The sequence below is a fragment of the Theileria orientalis genome, chromosome 3 (genome assembly GCF_000740895.1).
Source record: "Theileria orientalis strain Shintoku DNA, chromosome 3, complete genome".
Classification (NCBI taxonomy): Eukaryota; Apicomplexa; class Aconoidasida; order Piroplasmida; family Theileriidae; genus Theileria; species Theileria orientalis.
The window spans coordinates 194,790-214,144 of record NC_025262.1 but is presented as its reverse complement, the minus strand read 5'-3'; the positions used below and the strand labels follow the sequence as shown (position 1 = coordinate 214,144).

The 19,355-nt window shown below is 45.5% G+C and overlaps 6 protein-coding genes across 6 annotated transcripts; 5 read left to right on the top strand and 1 right to left on the bottom strand.

Annotated features, from left to right (window-relative positions):
* Positions 1-344: 344 nt before the first annotated feature.
* Positions 345-809, top strand: TOT_030000091 (conserved hypothetical protein; the record flags this gene model as incomplete). The annotated part of the gene is made up of 4 exons (XM_009692835.1): positions 345-506; positions 540-613; positions 664-715; positions 756-809. The coding sequence occupies 4 exons, from the start codon at positions 345-347 to the stop codon at positions 807-809; spliced, it is 342 nt and encodes a 113-aa protein (XP_009691130.1).
* A 373-nt stretch (positions 810-1,182) lies between these two features.
* Positions 1,183-2,259, top strand: TOT_030000090 (conserved hypothetical protein; the record flags this gene model as incomplete). Its single annotated transcript, XM_009692834.1, has 5 exons — positions 1,183-1,269; positions 1,371-1,550; positions 1,613-1,859; positions 1,899-2,164; positions 2,197-2,259. 5 exons carry the CDS (start codon positions 1,183-1,185, stop codon positions 2,257-2,259), a joined length of 843 nt encoding a protein of 280 aa, XP_009691129.1.
* Positions 2,260-2,468: 209 nt separating this feature from the next.
* Positions 2,469-3,698, top strand: TOT_030000089 (conserved hypothetical protein; the record flags this gene model as incomplete). The annotated part of the gene is made up of 6 exons (XM_009692833.1): positions 2,469-2,646; positions 2,677-2,771; positions 2,803-3,003; positions 3,127-3,179; positions 3,211-3,486; positions 3,518-3,698. 6 exons carry the CDS (start codon positions 2,469-2,471, stop codon positions 3,696-3,698), a joined length of 984 nt encoding a protein of 327 aa, XP_009691128.1.
* A 1,050-nt stretch (positions 3,699-4,748) lies between these two features.
* TOT_030000088 (conserved hypothetical protein) lies at positions 4,749-6,022 on the top strand (the record flags this gene model as incomplete). Its single annotated transcript, XM_009692832.1, has 4 exons — positions 4,749-4,836; positions 4,867-4,961; positions 5,013-5,096; positions 5,126-6,022. The coding sequence occupies 4 exons, from the start codon at positions 4,749-4,751 to the stop codon at positions 6,020-6,022; spliced, it is 1,164 nt and encodes a 387-aa protein (XP_009691127.1).
* Positions 6,023-6,656: 634 nt separating this feature from the next.
* On the top strand, positions 6,657-13,001 carry TOT_030000087 (conserved hypothetical protein; the record flags this gene model as incomplete). The annotated part of the gene is made up of 4 exons (XM_009692831.1): positions 6,657-7,759; positions 7,850-9,594; positions 9,673-11,329; positions 11,519-13,001. The coding sequence occupies 4 exons, from the start codon at positions 6,657-6,659 to the stop codon at positions 12,999-13,001; spliced, it is 5,988 nt and encodes a 1,995-aa protein (XP_009691126.1).
* Positions 13,002-13,380: 379 nt separating this feature from the next.
* TOT_030000086 (eukaryotic translation initiation factor 3 subunit 7) lies at positions 13,381-19,189 on the bottom strand (the record flags this gene model as incomplete). The annotated part of the gene is made up of 5 exons (XM_009692830.1): positions 13,381-15,547; positions 15,614-16,878; positions 17,191-18,583; positions 18,735-18,946; positions 19,016-19,189. 5 exons carry the CDS (start codon positions 19,187-19,189, stop codon positions 13,381-13,383), a joined length of 5,211 nt encoding a protein of 1,736 aa, XP_009691125.1.
* Positions 19,190-19,355: the final 166 nt, after the last annotated feature.

Genomic DNA, 19,355 nt, shown 5'->3' with positions numbered 1-19,355 from the left:
GAAATTAAATCACGCATTTAATGGCTAGTGTCTACGGAAATTTGCCAAAATAATGCAAAAACGGTTAGGCATGTGCATAAGGATGCACGCCAAGGATGAGTAAGCAAAAAAACAAACAATAAATGAAATACATGACGATAAATATAAATGGATAAGTCCAGATGATTTTAAATGGTATAATTTTGGAATAATTGGATACGAAAACGGAAATGTGTAAGATTCTTTAGGGAGCCCAAACCACGTGTTGTGTATGTTGTCCATACCAACCCAAACATAAAATATTCTCCGTTTTAAAATGTGTGATAATAAAGGAAGATAAAATTGGTGAATTTTGGTAATTATAAATGAAAAGGATACAAATCAGACATATTTTATATTTTGTGTTGATGTGCCGCTCATTGACAGCATCAACAAAACAACATACACTTGAAAGAGGAGCAAAAGGAAGCGAAATATATAGTGAACCGCCTCGATTATCGCAAAAAAGTGGATACGGAACAGTAGCGGTAAGTTTATTTACACACACCAGTGGATAATAGGAAGTGGAGCCGCACCCTGACATAAGAATATACGTGTACAATCCAAAGAACGCATTTAATCCAACAAACGAAATGTAAGTTCGATTAAACAGTTGACTGAAGAAAGACTAATGAACGGATGTAGGTTTAGTAACAGGACTCTCAGGGAGCTGAAAAACCAAAGATTTAAAAACCAAGTAAAGTCACAATTTTACGTTACATTAATCAATTAATTAGTCTCAAGCTATTCAAAACGAATTTGAAAGGATTAAGGCCTCAGAGGTAAGCTAAAGTAATTGGTCATAACACCACCGTAGAAGAGGCAACTAGCGCTAATAATGGGTAAAATAGCCAAGATTCCATGAAGAAATAAATTTTTAGACGCCATAGAAAAATCTTCTAAGACTCAAAAATAAAAAACGCGCAAAATTCCGTAAATTTTAATCGGCACAATACATTCTAGTAGTGTTAATTTGTTTCTGTTTATTATATATTTTAGTAATATGTATACTAGCGCTATCTGATTGTCACGCTTTAATATTTTGTAATATTTGCAATAAGATCATTAATTATAGGTTTTAACAATTAAGTTAAGTTTTTTTGGTTTTTAGTATTGTATAATCATTAAATGTAGTATAATTGTTTTTTATAAGTATGTTAAACGATGGCTGATGATAATAAGGATGATTCGAGTGCAGGAGAGGTTTACATAAACTCTTCTAGCCTAAGCGAAAATCAAATAAAGGCTCTGGTACCCTAAGTTATTAGAAAACTATTTAGTTACCTCTGAATCAATTTTATGCCTAGCGATGTCCTCAAATATTAATTCCATAACATCTCATCGGTTTGTAGGATCAACTGCTACAGTTTCAGTGCTTCAGGCTCGAGAAGAAGCTTAACTCGCTTCAATTGAAACGCAAGCATTTATCCGAGGGAAAGGATGTCCATGTTGGCCTCGCAGAGTTAATTTCGCGTGAGATAATAGAGGCGGCTGAGTTTTTATCGAATTCATCCGAGCATTCCCTTAAACAGGTACGTTTGTAGCCACTCCATAGTTATTGACGTTAATTTAACAAACTAACCCCTGACTACAGGAAGAACATGGATTAAACAAGGTAAAATTTGGACCCAAAACGAGAATTCAGGATGAAATCACAAGAATAATTGATAACATAAATCTACGGGAGTCTTCTGAACCTAAACATGTACAATTTGTGGAAAGTGAGGAGGATGAGTCATCGAGCACATCTAAAGAACAGAGTAACGAAAAGGAGGAGGTCTTTGTGAGGAAAAACAAGAGATCATCTACGTTGCCGAACCCTAACGACAAAATGAATTTGTGTAAGTCTACACATTTCAGTTAGTTATACTTTTACTCAGTAAACGACGCCCGGTTGGTTATTTTGCCAGCCGACTGTTCGAACGCCTGTAGAACAACGTATTTTGCCTCACTACGACAATTACAATTATTATTAGCTGGAGAAGTACAGCTGATACTGCACAATAAGGGGACCTGCAAGCCCTGCGCATTTGTATACAATAAGAAAAAAACGTGCCGAAACGGACCGAGTTGTGGATTCTGCCACCACGAAGATCATGCTTTATGTACAGTAAAAAGATGGAAAAAACAGCAAAAACTAGTCTCAGTAAGTTAACAAAAATTAACAGACATCTGCAGAGCGGAAGCCTAACATCTGAGGCAATTCAGCAGATTAGGAGATCTAATTCGGAAGTCGGATAAACATGTATTTGTTATACACACCATAATCTCATAATTCTATGCAATATGTGCTAACCATAAAACAAGTTTACACCATTTGTGTAAAGTCGGAACCACACTCAATTATGTGTTTCGTACTTCACAAGTATTTAAAGCTTTAAAGATAGTGTAAATAGGATATTTTTGTCATATTTTAGTGAAATATTGATTTTTAAGTGAAGTTTGTGAAAATGGATGGAGATTCCACGGATCAGAGTCGCCCTGAGGACGAACGCTTTAAACTAAAGGCAAGGTTCAGAAAAAAGAAAGAAAAAAGGATTGAAACCGACGAAAGATTTAATAAAGTGTTTAAAGAAGATGTAAAGGCTAAGACTGGCCCCAAAATCGATCCTTTTGGACGTCCACTAGGTATGTGAAGAACAATAACCCAAACTATAGATAAATCGTCATTCGACGATGTGTACTCGTCCTCGGAAGAGGAGGAGGAAGTGTCGGAGACTGAAGAAGCGGAGGAAAAGGAGCAGATAGAATACGTAAGTTCGAAGCTGTGGCATGAAGTGGTAGGGAGAAGAGAGCGATCGCATCGCAGTGGTGGGCTGCGACTGGGACAACATAACGGCAGACGACCTCTTTGTGCTGTTTGAGACGCTGTACAGGTCAATAAACAACAACGACTTCGTCAAGGCGGTGAAGAGAGCAGCAATATACCTCTCAGACATAGGAGAGAAGAAGATATCAGAAGAAAACGTATCAGGGCCATCACTGGTAAGATAAACAGTAGTTGCACCAGAAGAAAGATAAAGGAGTAATGACAAACGTGTAGGATCTTAGCGAGGAGACGAGAGATGAGGAAGGTGTGTGACATCGGCGAATAAATGTGTGGTAGAGGACGAAGAGACTAGGCAGGAGGCGCTGAGAAAGTACCAAAGAGAAAGGTCGAGGTGTGAACAAACTAAGCACACGGACGATTAGGTACTACTACGGAGTGGTGGAGCTGGAGTCAGTGGAAAAGGCGAGGATCCTGTACGACGAGTTGGACGGCAGCGAAGTGGCTTTCGCAATAGACGGGCTGGATCTGCGCTTCATACCGCCCTCAGTGGAGTTCCCGAGGAAACCGACGACAGAGTCCTTTAAAATACCAGACAACTATAAGCCGCCAGCGAACACTCAGTCGGCACTGAGGCACTCGAAAGTGGAGTGTAAGTGGGACACGACGCCCGCGAAGAGGTTTAAAACGCTGACCAAGAGGTAGGGAAGAGGAACGATAATTTATGCGCAGATTCACGGAAAAGGAGCTCGCTTCGCTAGACTTGTCAGAGTACTTGGCATCAGACGAAAGCGATGATGACGCTGAGGAAAACATAGAAAAATACAAGAAACTGCTGAAAGTAAGCAAGAAGATGAATAAGTATCCTAGGGAGAGGGAGAAGAGGGGGAAGCAGATAAGTCAAGTGGTATAGCACAATATGATGAAGACGATGAGGAAGAAGATGATGATGATGAAGAAGAAGATGATCACGGTGGTGACGACGACGATGATGAGGATAACGCCAAAATATCAGCAACAGTGGGAAACTTTAAGATATCATTCGGACCAAAGGTGGAAGTGGCCAGCGAAGAGTAAGCAACGAATTAATCAAAAAACATTGTAGAACAAGTAAAAGGGAAGAATATGGTAGTGGATCGCATAAAAGAGATAAACAGAAGAAGAAAGGTGAAAAGAGAAGGCTGGAAGAAGAGCCGGTAGAAGTGAGTTGAGAATGTGTAAAAAAACCCATGCCTAGGATCGCCATTTTGATATGAAGTACCTAAAAAGTAAAAAACACAAAGATGTAAAGAAACAGCAACCAGGATTTAAGGTAAACTGTCAAAAACAATTAATAAAATTTAGTCAAACTTTGACGACGAAAGGCTTACGAGAATATTCAAGGACCCGAAGTTCGCAATCGACACAACAGACCCAAATTATAAGGTAAGAACAAGAAATGAGTTAAAAGGGCGGTAGGAAACAGAATTTAATAAAAAGCTGCTGGAACAGAAGTCAAAAAGAAAAAAGTGAAGTTAACCTAACAAATATCGTGTTCAAACATAATATTCTACAATACACATGTATAAATAATGTAGCAATGGCACAAAATAATTCACAAGTATATTTGAAGTATCTTCTATCGGTATTTGAGTAGAAAAAACAATAATGATTTAGGGCAGCACACCCTCGGCAACGAAGGCACTGTTGGACCAGGTAAGCGATAACAAAAGGAGAAAAAAATAAAAAAACAGGTGAGTGTGGAAGAAATGATATTTCAACTGGCAACGCTGACGTCTGAGGCGTTCGTGCCCTTCGACTCAGAGCCCGAAGATGATTCCTCGGAAATACCGGCCCTGGATGAAAAGTTCGTGGGAAACCTGATAGTAAGGTGCCTGGATTCAGTCTTGGATAGCAGATCGTACGAAGTTATATTCAAAAACGAACAGGTAGAGTGGAACGCGGCACAACGAAACTTCAGATAATGAGCGTCATAAGACAAAGAATCTCAGAATCTAACTACTACGTGAAGCGCCTAATATCGAATCACATGAGGAAGTTCATAGAAAACGGTGTGCGGAAGTAATTTAACAGTGTGTTAGGAGGAAGGAACGAAGATGTGTACGACCTCGTGTTCAATATGCTGTTTGAAAAAGAGTACGTAGTATTCGAAGACGCGTCCAGCTCGATATGCTCAGTAAGTGATAGGAGTTGTTATATAAGCGCGTATTCTGACAAACGCATGTAGATTGCGAGTAGACGAGGAGAGCCGAGGTACCTAACCAGAAACAGGCTTAACATACTGATGGATTATATATCGGGCCACGAGGAGGTAAGCAACAAAGCTAATAAAATTCGAAGACGGAGCACCTGGATAAAGTGTCAATGGCACTGAGGCTGCTGGAGTTCTGCACGAAGCTGGGAAAGGCAAGCAACGAGTGCTTCGAGCTGCTGAGAGACGAAGAGGCGTACGATGCAATATTTAAGCTCTACATGAAGGAGGACGTGCTGGTGAAGCTCAACTGCCTGGAAATACTGGACGCGATGATTCCGCTGATAAAAAAACTTAAGTTCGAGTCGAAGGCGTCCAGAGAGTTCGTGGCCCACGCAGTGAGCCTGTTCACCAAGAGAGACCTGGACGTGGAGGCGGACATGGTGACAGGGCCGCTGCTGAGGTTCTTTAGCACCATAGTGCTGATAGAAAACGTGCTTAACGAGAGCGAAACTGAGCTGTTTTCGAAGTGTGTGGCAGAAAACCTGCTCAACGCAAACAGCAAGTCGGTTCAGTACTACTCGTCGCTAGCATGCTTCGGACCAATGTACGTGAGAGGCCTCCTGGACGAGGAAGTATCGGAAAAGTTCCTGAACGTAGTCAGGAGCTGCACGCACGAGGACACGCTGTACTCGTGCCTGGAGTCGCTGCAGTTCGTAGCAGACTCGGGAGACGAGTCGAAGCGCAAGTTCATATCGGAGGCAGCGAAGAACGTGATACACGCGATATCGAAGTTCCCCTTCGGGGAGGTGAGGGAGGCGTGCTTCCAGCTCCTGCTGAGCTCGCTGGAGTTCGAAGGAGTGACGGAGCTGCTGGTGAGTTCGGAGCTAGAATCCCGGCTTCTGAGCACGCAGGAGAACAACTACGAGACGACGCTGACGAAGAGAAGGCTGATAAAAAAGTTTCTGGCCAGCGTCGAGGAGAAATACAGGGACAGCACATCTCCGCTCCCGGAATCAGTAGTAAGGTCACTCAGAGGGATTTAAATGGGAGAATAAAGAGAATAAGACGAAATTGATGAAAGTAAATTGGTTTCGTTAGAGTACATTATAGGAAGGTAAAATTTGGGTATGTATAAGAAAAGAGGGAAGCCAGTATGGGAATCAGTGATAGAAATAGTTATAATTCTCTATAGCTTCATAAAATAAATATATAAAATTGTTGATGTGTCAAAAGTAAAGTTGGTGGGAACATATTTACTATAAAGAGTAAAATGGCCAAGGGATGGGGTGTCGAGGGGAAAATTGGTCAATTTCTACAACTGCAAGTCAGTTTTAATGTCTTAAAATGTACTAATAAATAAGTTGGTAGTTCCCATAATGAGGAACATATAAATTTGTGTAATTTAATCCACACAAGAAAGAGAATTTTGTATAATAATCGTAAATAAATGGAATTTATCAATATATATTAATGCAGCAATCATAAACTAAGTTGATTTTAAGTATAGCAAATATAAATATATTTGGAAGAAAATGGCACTTATTGGTGGCGAAAATTTTGTATAAAATGTGTATATTATTTTAAATTGATGGATTTTAAACGTAGAATTAATATTTGAGATAAAAGTAGAATGTAGAACGGTTATAAGAAGTAATTGAGATGATGTGAGGTGAAAGGATGGATGAAACGCACTTTAAAAGAGAGTTCGAGTTCGCAAGGTCCTCAAAGTACTCGGAACTCTACTCGAGTTCAATCGCAATCGGATTCAGCTGCTTCAGCTTCTTCCTAGTGGGACTGTCAATAGCGCTGGTCTACGTGCTGAGCGACATGGACTACTTCATGCTCTCAGGAGTTTTCAGAGCACAGAGGTTCTTCTCAGACGACCCGTACTACTTCACGAAGCAAGTAGTGCTGGTGTACGGATTCATCGGCTTCTTCTCAACGATGGTGATCGGGCCCATAGGAAGAAACTCGTGCATAGCGTGGTCGTGGGTGCTTACCTTCATGTACATGACGAACTGCATGATCGTGTACGTCTACAAGTTCACGCAGTACGGAACACTGATCATGAGAAGCATCACGATGCTGTCGCTCGTGTCGCACGTGCTCGTCTGCAACTTCATATTCTTCCTCTTCGACCCGAACATGAGCGGAAGCGACTGTTACACGTTCCACAGAGTAATGTCATTCGTGATCGGATGCTTCGTGGGCCCTGCAATCGTGTCATTCACACTATTCAGGTCAGGGCTGTGCATCACAGGCACGTTCGTGGACAAGGACCCGATGATGTCATCAATGGACCTGTGCAGGATCCTGCTGATAGCCTCATTCATCTCGCTCATGAGCAGCCTGTGTATCACGCTGCTGCTCACCTACGAGTACAACGGAGGGAAGAAGCACGACAAGCTCATGTGGGCGCCAATAGCGAAGATTCCGCTGAAGGTGGTGAAGAAGACGATCTTTCACGTGCTGAACCTTGAGCTGATGGGAGTGGTGTGGATGATCAACCCGTACATGATGTCGCTGGTGCCGTACACCACGAACATCCACTTCGACTTCCACAGACTCTCCTTCCTGCACAAGATGGTATTCTCAGTGCTCTTCATCGTGTTCCTCGTGGTGATGCACCGCGACTTCTCGTACAGCTGCGTTAAAGTGCTTAAGTCGATAAACATGGCGATTTTCGACATTTTATTCACGGAAGGGTTCACGCAGACGAACGACGAGCACCTGAAGAAGACGCCATTCTCGAACACGCCGTACCCGAACTACCTGGACCCGTGTTTGGAAGGTGAAGCCGCGGTCGCGGCAGATGCCAAGGACAGCAAGGAGAGTTGCACGCCCACGTCCATCGAGAACATGAACACCAGCATCTTTGCAGAGAGGAATAAGAAGGTACCAAACACCACGACCATTCCGAACCTGGTGTCGTACCACTTTACGCTCGAAAACTGGGACGACAAGGAGAACGAGGACAAGAAGATGCTGAGCACGTGCTCCACGATGCTGACGGTGCTGGATAAGTTGGAAAACTACCTCAAGTACGGCTACGATTTTGACCTGTGTAACCTGATAGACCAGGAGCTGTCGTTCAAGCTCTGCAGCGTGAAAAAGGACCCGGAGCACCTGAAGACCGCGGCGTACCTGCTGACGGAATATAAAAACGAACTCATAATGATGTTGGGAAGCACGATGAACAGATACCACGCAGAGGAAAACGAGTTCAACCCGGATAAGGAAAAAGTTAAGACCTTTTGTCACATGATCCCCAATCCAGTGCGCTACGATTGTTACACGTTCCCCGAAGCCGCAGAGGGAATAGAAAAACTCATATGCGATTATATAAACCAGTCAATAAAGTCGTTGTTGAAGCTAAGCCACGATCTGTATAACACACTGACGACAGAAGATGTGAACCTAATCAACATCGATATTCCCAGAGCTACGCCCCTGGTCAGGTACATACTGGACCTGAGAAAAAGCGTATTCGACTTCGTTTTCGTTCTCACCTCACACATGACGATCACGGAGTCAAAGTTGGTACTGTCGAAGAGCTACGAGTACATAAGTAGCGAAAAGGTGTATAAAATCGTAAGTTGGGTAGAAACCTGCCCCTGTGTTAGAAGGTATGAGTCTGAAAACCCAAATAGTAAAAAGGATACAAAGTACAGGCCACTAGAGTTCGACGATTGCCAGAACCATAATCGCAAAGTACACCAAATGATCGACAACCAAGGAAACTACCTGTGTCTATGCTTGGTTATGAAGTATAGGATGTACCCGTGCATTTACAAGTGCATCTGTTATTTTAGAGACATCGTTATCGATATCTTGAGCACGATGTGCAGAAGGTACGACAACCGCACAGGGTCCGATACGTACAACCTGAATGTCTCGAAGTTGTTGATGTTTGCCATTGACATATCAGAGAAGATTGAAACTAAAATTGAGCAAAGGTTTCTGTCCATCTTTAGTGAAATTAAAGGATCAAACGACTGCCTGTGCCAATCGCCGGACGATAGATACTACTACTACTTCATTAACATCGCAGAGTACATTTCACTGCTGCTGGAGAACCTGTTCGAATTCAATAACGAAAAGGTGGAGTTTGCAGCTCAATATTTGGCGAGCCTAAAAGCAGAGATGGACTCAATGGATTGCATGAATAGCAAGAATAAGAAAATAGAACCAAGTCCGAAGGCGGAGGAAATAAAAACAGGAGACATTTGTAATGGAGTCGGTGATTCTAAGCTCTGTTGTGTTATATTCGTCAACATTGTGTCGATGTGTTTATACAACTGCATAATATCAAGAATATACAATTACTTTCCAACCACGAACGAAGAAAAACAGAAGAACAAGAAAGATAAAATGGCTAAATGTACTTGTGTTGATACACTGAAGAAATTTGAGAAATATGGAAATTATGCTGGACAATGTAAATGTGAAGATATTAAAAAAGATATACAGGGGCTTTTAGATTGCCAGTCTACAACGTTTCCCGAAAACTTCAAGGAAGAAGTACGAAAGCTATTAAAATCTACCTGTGTTGGAAATAAATGTGAGTGTAAGGACATGTGCGCCAAGTTGAAAAAGTCATGTGAATCAATAAGTAGTTTATCGAACATTTTTGACAGCATTAAGAACAATTTTGAATGTAAAAAGGGGAAAGAGTGCGGAGAAAAGTGCGTAGACTGTAAATTGCTTTCAATAAGCCTTAACCTGCTTGAAAAAACATATAGAACACTGATACCTAGCACTTTCAACGATGGCCTGATAAAGTGGATGTGTAAAGAAAATAAAATCGATAACATAAAGAGTCTGTGTGAAAGTAACACGAAGTACCTGAAAAGGTTGGAAACGTCGACAAGGAACGCAAGGATAGCAGATCTGACGCACGCAATGGCAGGAGGATATAAAAACATGGAGGACGAACACTCAATAAACCCGAAGTATCACACGTACGATGACCTGTATAGACCAACGCCATGTTACGGGCCGGGATTCTACAAGTTCATAATAACGAGAGGGCTCGTGGTGTTTGCGCTGGCGATTATGTTCATGTTCATGAGGATGAGGTTCGACAGTTACCTGGGCCTGGATATAACAGTAAGAGGAAAAGAGCCTCCAGAAGAGATACACCCGCACCCGGACATAGTGAAGTTCAGAGACTTCATCAGCTCGAGGCTCAACGTGCACTCAAACGCAAGCACCGATGAACATGAGTACTCGCAAAGCGACGTGGACGAAACGAGCGTAGACGAGCAGTACACGGCCGACTACGAAATGTTAGGCCTGAATCAAAAACTGAGCATAATAGACAGGCGCCAAGAGTTCAGAGAGAGTGCGAAGTATCTGAATGAATCGGACGGGTCATACGTGGAAGGGCAGGGGAAAAACACGCTTATCAGGAACAACTTCAGCTTCTACATCATGGTGGTGGTATTCTCGGTCCTGTCGGCATACTACATGAACATGGTGGTGAGAGACCTGTTCGTCTCGATAAACGTGGAGTACCAAGTGTGGTCGTACCTGATCAACATAGCGATCATGGTGGGCATGCTATTCACAGTTATCGTCAAGTACTGCATCCACCTCTACGACTTCATCTACGTCCTGGAAAAGTACAGCGTCAAGCTCTCGAGAATAGAGCACTTCGTGGAGGACACGATGGGAGGAGTGACGGGGACGCTCGCGCACACGTCGAAGTTCGTCATGATCTACGGACTGCTTAAGTCGATGAAGACGGACTTCGCGGCGATGTTTAACATGAAGGTGCCGCTGAGGACGATGAGCACGTACAATAAAATGAAGGACCACCTGTACCCCTACAAGGACATGAGCAGGACGGTGCACAAGGTGGCGACCTCGTACAACGACAACATGGAAGTCCTGACGGAGCTGAAGAAAAACGTGCTGAAGACGCTGGGAACGCCACGAGAGTCGCTGGACCTGACGAGCGTGCTGGACTTTCTGTCGTACGTGCTTCTGAGCAAGGCGGAGTCGAACTACGACCACTACCAGTCGTATTTTAGAGGAGACGAGAGGTACATCGCATGGAGGCTGGGGAAGCCGATCAACCACAACTTCTTCCTGATCACCTACTATCGATACAACACGATCTACGAGATACAGAGGCACGTCCGCAACATGAAGATGCCAGGGAGGCCGAAGGTGCTGCAGAACTTCCAAATGTTCTGGCACCTCTTCGGAGATATGGAGATAGACCTGATCACGCTGAAGAGCATGAACCACGAGACGGTGCAGGTGCCAATGACGGACTCGCAGAGAAACATCATCAAGGCGAAGTTCATGGACGAGTACCTCAACGAGTTCCTGAAGTTCCAGAAGTACCTGATAAGCAACATCTTCAGCCTGAAGGAGGCGGACATAGAGCTTCCGCCAAAGAACGCCAGAAGGAACAGGACCAACGCTGACGCTAACTCGAACAACAATAATAACAACCCCAACGCTAACAACAATAACAATAACAATAACAACAACGCCAACGCTAACAACAACAATAATAACGTTGCCAGTGACGCTGAAAGCGTCCGTTCGACACATAGCAGCGCAAGCAATGCGGGTAGCGTCCGTTCAACGCGCAGCACAGTAACGGATGCTGGCACGATTCACTCTGAAGGCAAGGAGTACAAGGTAGAACTGGTTCATGTACCGACAAATCGGAATCAACACCTGGAAACTGACACCGACACCGCTAGCGAGGCTGGGAGTGTCCGTTCAAAGCGTAGCGTTGCCAGTGACGCAGAGAGCGTTCGTTCATCACATAGCACAGTCACGGATGCAGGCTCTATTCACTCGGAAGGCAAGGAGTATAAGGTTGAAATGGTCCATGTGAAGACGAAGCGCGGGGAACACCTGGAAACTGACACCGACACCGCTAGCGAGGCTGGGAGTGTCCGTTCAAAGCGTAGCGTTGCCAGTGACGCAGAGAGCGTTCGTTCATCACATAGCACAGTCACGGATGCAGGCTCTATTCACTCGGAAGGCAAGGAGTACAAGGTAGAACTGGTCCATGTGAAGACGAAGCGCGGGGAACACCTGGAAACTGACACTGAAGCGCCTAGTGAAGCGGCAGTTGAACCGGTCAGTGAAGCGGAAAGCATTCTCTCGATAGCCAGCAAGTACGATCTTAAGGTGGTCGAGGTTAACAGGAAACACCAAAAGAAGGAGTACGAATATGAGTCCTCGACGGAATATAGCTCTTCGGATGAACCGCAAACAGACCAGGAGCAAGTGGCGCGAGTGTTAGAAGAAAAAACGGAGGAGGTCGAAGGAGACCACTACGAAAAAGGTCACCCGTACACCAAGTACACAGACCTGCTGGGAGACCTGGAGTACTACTTCCCGTACGCGCACCTGCTAAACAGGAAGCTGGAAGCAGATGTGCTGACGAAACTGACGAACAAGTACTTCGAAAGCAACTACAGCAGAATGTTGAACGTTGTCCTGGTACCGACGAGCATGTGCGACGTGAAGGGCACGGACAGCAGAGTGATGAACAGAGTGCTGACCTACATCGAGCACTGGCTCATGTGGAGGCACGAGTACTGCATCTCGACGAGCACCACCGAGGAGGAGGAGGACATCACGAGCACGAGCATCATCGCGTGCGAAAACGCAATCAAGTTCGCACACGACCTGGTGGCGAACCTGTTTAAAAAGGAGGGGCACATCTGGGACCTGGTCTGGGACCTGGTGGAGAACATCAACCTCGAAAACATCGACATGACGGAGGGAGTGCTCATGAAGGAGGAACTGATACAGGAAAACCACACGCTGAGGGACTACAGAGAGACGCTGAGCACGTTCAAGCCTGCGGGCTCGGTCTACGACAAGTACGAGACGACGGTCCTGCACTACCTGAACCAGTTCGTGCTCTCGTCGATGGTTAACAAGGACAAAATAGTGCTGCCGCTGGGCATATTCCTGTCCTGGTACGGAATACCGCTCTGCGACAGCCACATCAAGTATATGCACAAGTTCAAGTACTTCATATGAGGCCGCGGCGCCTGCGTAAGCGTCTGCATGGGTGCCTGTGTAATCTGAGGTATGCGGTGCCTTGGACGTGTATTAATTTTTTAAATGTAAGCGTACACACTATGATATTGGTAACATGTTATTGGTATATTGGTGTACTGATAAACAGGTATTAGCCGAATGGTAAATAGGTATTAATTGCTGAAAAGGTACTAACGGTGTTGAATAGTTAGTGACATTGATAGAAAAGTAACGACATACCCAAACTGTGGTAACATAAACCCAAATAAATATTAAGGTAGATAACATGTATGGTCAGTGGTTGGGGTGGTACACCATTCAAATATTATTTACTGCATTGACAGGACAAGTTCAGAAACTCCAAAACTTGTGTGAAGGCCTAGCCTTGAGCTTGACCCGGGGATGCTTCTATCAGACGCCTAATCAGGCCCAGACGCTCCTGAATGTCGTCCTGACCCAAGTACTGCCGAGTCTGAGCCTTGAGAGTCTTGAGAACCTCAGGGCTGGTTTCGTCGATCTTCACAGTGGGAATCACGGGCGAAAACCGGAAGTAGACGTTTTCGGGCATAGTGAACTCGAGAGCGGAGTGCGTCATCTCGGAGGTGGTGGCGGCGTAAGTAATGTGAGTGATGACCTGCTCGAGGCTCAGAAGCTTGTTCTCCTTCTTGGCCGCAGCGCCGTGCTGATTGCCGTGGTCCATGCAGTTCTCGTGAAGACGGAGCAGACTGCTGATGTACTCGCTCTGACCGACGAGCCTCGTGTCGTGTTCAACGCCGGAGTCGCCGTTGGGCTGCTTCAGGCCGGCGGAGCCGTTGCCCAACTTGCACACGCCGTTGCCGACGCTGACCAGAAGGGAGATTGGGCGGTCTGGGTACAGCAGCTTCGCCTCCAGCAGCGCCACGACGGCGGGGTTGTTGCAATAGAGGGCGCCGTCGCCGTACATGTGGCCGTTGCGCTCGAAGAGGGGGAAGTAGCCGAGGGCGGCGGTGGTGGCCTTGATGGCGTCCCGCAGCCTTATGGTGCAGCTCCCGCCGTTCAGCCTGATCAGCTTCGCGATGTCGTCGAGGGAGTAGCTGCTCTTGGAGCTGAGCGAGTAGACGTGCTTGTGGTAGTTGTAGTTGCGCCAGATAATCGGCCTCAGCGGCGTCACGTCCATCTGGGTGGAGACGCAGAAAAACTTGGGGCAGGTGGGATCTACTGAGTAGTCTATGAGCTCTATTTCCTCCAGGGAGGTCTTGAGGATGTCCTTGAAGATGTTGTCGTCGTAGATGGCCTGCTTCATGAGCAGCCTCGTCCCCGTGACGTGGTAGCCGTCCCTCACGAAAATGCTCTTGATGAGCGAGTCGTAGAGGTTCTTGATTTCGGAGACCTGCATCTTCTCCAGGGCTATCAGAGAAGCCAGAAGCCCTCCGGTTGAAGTGCCGCAGATGATGTCGAAGCACTCGTGGAGGGGCCGATTAAGGTGTTTGTTCAGCGCATCTAAAATCTCGAGCGCTATCACTCCCTTCGAGCCTCCTCCGTCGATCGAGAGGATCCTCACGCCCCTGTTTCCCAGTTTGTCGTCGTGGTAGCCCAAAATGTTCAGCAGCTTGTTGGAGTTATATATGGTGCCAAGGTCCTCCTTCAGGCACATCTTCTGGTTCTTCCACGAGTTGAGTCTTATGTCCAAGAAGTCAATTCCGTTAAGCGTGAGCCTCTTGTAGCTGTCAAACGCGCTCAGGTCAGCGTTCAGGTTCTCCTGGTTGAACACTGTCGTTGCCACAGTTTTGAGCTCTAGTCGTTTGTCGATCAGTGGCCTGTAATTCTCCAAATCCTCCTCATCTATTTCCTCCCTCTTTACTGGTTGCTTTGTCGACCTCTGCACCTTCTTTATTGAGTTTATCAGGCTCTCGTGGTCCCTTATTTTCGTAAAAATCCTGTTTCCATCTACGTAGATCAGCTCCACCAGAAAGCCGAACAGTGTCATCTGCAGCACTTTGGCGCTTTCAACGTTGTTTTTCATGAACGCCTCTACTCTTTCACTTTTACAGCGGTCAATTCTCGTGTTAATCTCGTCCAGGTCTACGCTGATTTTGCTGGAATCTCTGCTGTTATTGCTGACAAAGTTGTAAAGCATGTTTGCGATAGAGCCCTTTGGCGAATTTTCAAAGTGGTCCTTGACCAGGTCCCTCAGCCGCGTCAGCCTATCGAAAATGTTCGACGCCCTCTCGTCAGTTGCGACCTTCACCCTCAAGTTATTCGCCAAGTTATTTGCGAGGTGGTCGTTCATATAATTCTCTCTAGCAAGCCCGTTGGGGTCAAAATCGAAGCAGGAGTAGTTTAATATGTCCGAGATCAGATCCAGGTCAAGGTCAGAGTGCAAGGCGTTCAGAACCTCGGGAGACTTCAGTGCCAAAAGCGCCCACAGCTCAGTAAATATATCGTTCAAAACTCCAAAGTCGACGCTCGTCCGCATAAAATTTAGGAGGTTCTTGGTTAGAAGGCTCAGGTTTAACTCGTCTGACGGCTCCATATTTATGTTACACAGTATTTCAACCGCGGACTTGCTTTCGGAGTCCCCGGTGGCCGATACGCCAAGTGTCGAATTGAAATAAAAAGCGGCACTTGCAGACTCATTTGTGTCAGTGACTCTATGTGTGGAATCAGCTGAACTGGGCCTATGATTTACAGCTAGTAGACCCAGCAGCTGTGGGCTCTTCGATGACACTTTGGACTGCTTCAGTGTCAGCTTTTCCAAGTCACTCAGACCCGCAACTTCACCTAACTGCCCCAAGTAAATCCTCAAATTCCTCAGGATTGATTGCTTCGAGTCTATTGGGGCGTAATAGTAGGGAATCCAGGTTAAATTCGAGCTATAGGACCCCCGAGCCTTGTGTGTGTGGTCTTCTATGGGAATCAGGCAGTCCTTCAGGGACACTGCTGGCCCGTTCTCCTCACTGGATGAAAAGGGCAGCATCTTCTCCCAGGTCCAACTTTCATCCTTCGACTCCGAGTCCTTGGCCTTCGGGGATACCAGGGTTACGTTCTCGTCAACCTTGTAGCCCAGTTCTAAGAAAAGCTCAGATATCAAGCTCTTCATTCGGTCCCCCTCGGGGCAGTCGACGGTGTCCTGCTGTGGCCTCAGCTGGTTGTAAACGCAATATATTTTCAGCAGAAGGCCCTTCAGCTCCTCGTTTTTGGCCATTTCTCCGCTCACCTTGTCCGAAATTTTCGCCAGCGATATTAGAATCTTCAACACCAACTCCTGCACAGAAAACAGCTCAGAGGCCTGAGGCGGTTTGTTCGGCCAGATGTACGTGTTCACCAGTTTCCAAATGTTCTTTTTGTACGGTTTCTCCAGCACACCCAGAAGGTTCGACAAAAGACCTGCTTTGAGCAAGCTATCTACAAAGTTCCCGAAACTAGCGAACAAGTTCAGACAATTGAGTGCACATAGTTGGTTTTTAGCATCCTTGTCGTTTAAATTCTCCAGAAGTATCCGCTCAACCCTCTTACTGAGCAGATTGTAGTCAAAAATTTGAGAACTGGGCTCAAGCTCATAGTCTACAGTGGAGTCGTTCTTGTCCGGTGAAAAGGGAATAGAATGCACTCCTTCGTTATTAAAATTTAATATCGCCTCATCTTTATGCTTTGGGGTCAAATCGAAAGCTGAATTTGATTCAACCGTATTCAACCTAATGATTTTTCTGCGGGATAGCAATCCGTTAATGGGATTCGGCCTCCTTAGGGACCTTACAGATCTGAAGTGGAAATTTACATCGTACGGATTGTAAATAAACCCTAATTTCCGGTTAAAATTTCTGGCTTTCATTAAACTGTGTTGAAAGCCAACTAGGAAACCCCTATCAGTTGCCTTCCACATACCAACTGCAGGAATCTGTGACAAATATAGTACAAGAATAGAAAAACCATGTATTATGTATTTAAAGGGGACGGAATCCATATATATTAGTCATTTTACACAAACAATAAACATTTTATTCTAACAACACTCTACCACACATACAACACAAAATTCAAAGTTAGAAAAAAGAATTTGGGCATTACACTAATCAGATGTAAATAACACAAATGCCTGTGTGTATTTGGACTAAAATATGAGTAACTGGAACGAACTCTAAGCCCATTGGGTACAATTGTATTAAACACATTAAGGAGTTAAACACACGCTCAACCGGAGTCATTTAACTTGGACCTTTGGACTTTTCGTCAAATCCTCCTCGTCCGACACGGAATACAGTCTAACTATCGGCTTCATCGGGTCCTTAAGCAGCACGTACTGGCCGTCAGGCTTCCTTATTATGAGCTGAACGATGGACTTGATGGACCCCCAGGCGTTGTTCAGACTGAATCCCATCTGGAGCGCCAAGTTGCCTGTCGTGTGGGTGTGTACGCCTATGATCGAGTGGTTTTCCGCGTCCATGGGCGATTTCCTGGTCACGTAGGCCAGCTTGAACACTGAGCAGCCTGCCATGTTAGCGCAGGCCACGAACCTCTGCAGCTTCGTCGTGTTGTTTCTGATCTCGTTTGCCAGGAGTGCTCCCTTCTGTGTCTCAATCTGCGACCTCCAGCTCTTATTGTTCTTGTTCGGGCACTCGTTGAGGGCGCAGACGTAGGCGTAGTTGTCCGTTCCGGGCAGCTTTCCGTGCACTTCGCAGCGCGTCACGACCATGATTGGCAGTTTTTCAAAGTTCTGCGCGTTTTGCGAGCCTGGAATCGTGAACTTCCTGTACCTGTAGGCGATCGTCGCAGGCGTGTCCGACTCCTCGACGAAGGGCGGGTCGTCGTAGGTTTCTGCGAACTCGTCGGGGATCAGCACCTGCTGCCTCAGGTTCTGGTTCACTTTTACTGCCTCGTATCGCAGCGACGCGGGCCTGTTTATCTTAATTTCGCAGTCTGGTTGCGGAGGGTCAGGTGCCGTTTCGTTTACCGTGAGCATGTCCACTATCGACCCGTTCGCCTTATCTATTATAATCTGGTTCTCGATCTTCGTTATGTTAAGGTGCCACGAGTATTTGGAACGTGCTGCGGTCATTAGCACTGCCAATATCTGATCTGTTGCTGCCAATACAATCTTATCGTACTTCAGCAGCTCCTTTTCAATCTTCATTGCCTTGTCGTAACTGGCTGAGCCTGCCTGCAGTGGCATATTGCCAGACTGTTTTTCCTTAGGGGACTCAGGGTCGCTTTTTTCGGAGGCTTCCTGCCCCTCCGCCTCCTCGCTCGGCTTTGACGACGCTCTGTACGTCTCCAGGAGCACATCTGCAATGCAGTCGTCGTCGTGCGTCGACGTCCAGTAGTAGTCGAACGAGTTGGAGAGGTGCTGCAGAGTCACTTCGGTCTTCGACGTTATGTAGTCCATCTTTTTGTCGTAGACGCCCAGCTTCCCTCTCCAGAACAGGTCCTCCACGGTAACCAGGTTGCTGTTCATCTCCTGCTTCAGGAGAAGGTTAAATGGTATCTCCGCCACGACGTTCCAGGTTGGCGTCGGCTCCACGCTCCACTCGTTCAGCGCCTGGTATCTAACCGGCAGTCTAAGCGACCTGTTCTTCATCAGATACTTCTGACGACGGAGATCGGGACTAAAAATGAATGTAAATTGGTTGCATAATTTTAAAACCGTATCAAACATCAATAAGATACACATAATACTTAAAGTAAGTGCCAAAAAATGCAAAAATAATCAAACTAAGCACTGACAAAACACACAGAGACGAATATCTATAAACTTACTATTGTTTTTGCTTGGAGAACTGCAGCTGCTCTTCCTCCATGACCTTCTGGTTAAAGGCCTGGGTCGTCTGCTTCAACACAACCTTCTTCTTGTAGTGAGTGGTAGGCCTCGTCTTAACCACAGTCCTGCTGTCCACAGTCTGAAACTGAAACTCATCGTCGTAGGTATTGGTGTTAAATCTATTGGCGCGGCTACCTTCCCTGGTGTTTCTCTAAAAGGGGATTAGAATCGAATAAATAGATTAGAGTCCACGGAGCGCATATACGGAAATGAAACAAACCTGATAGGTGCCGTAGGTAAAATCGCAAATGTGTATCTGCTTGTCGAGCTTAAGCCTGGGCTCAAAGGGGAATTTGTTTATGGAATCCAGACAGGTGGCCACAGTCTGCTGGTCAGTCTCGTCAGGGCCCCAACCGTCCTTGTTAGTATTTATGACTAATTTCAGGTCAAACATAATACAAATAATAGCTAAACTGAGTAGGGAATAGAATAGTTGCAAAAAAAGTTTTGTGTATGTAGGGTAACATGGAATTAAAATAAATTATGTACACACCGCACCAGTATTTGGAAAATAAGTAAAATATTTAGGTGTATATCGAATATGTGCGACGAAATTGAAC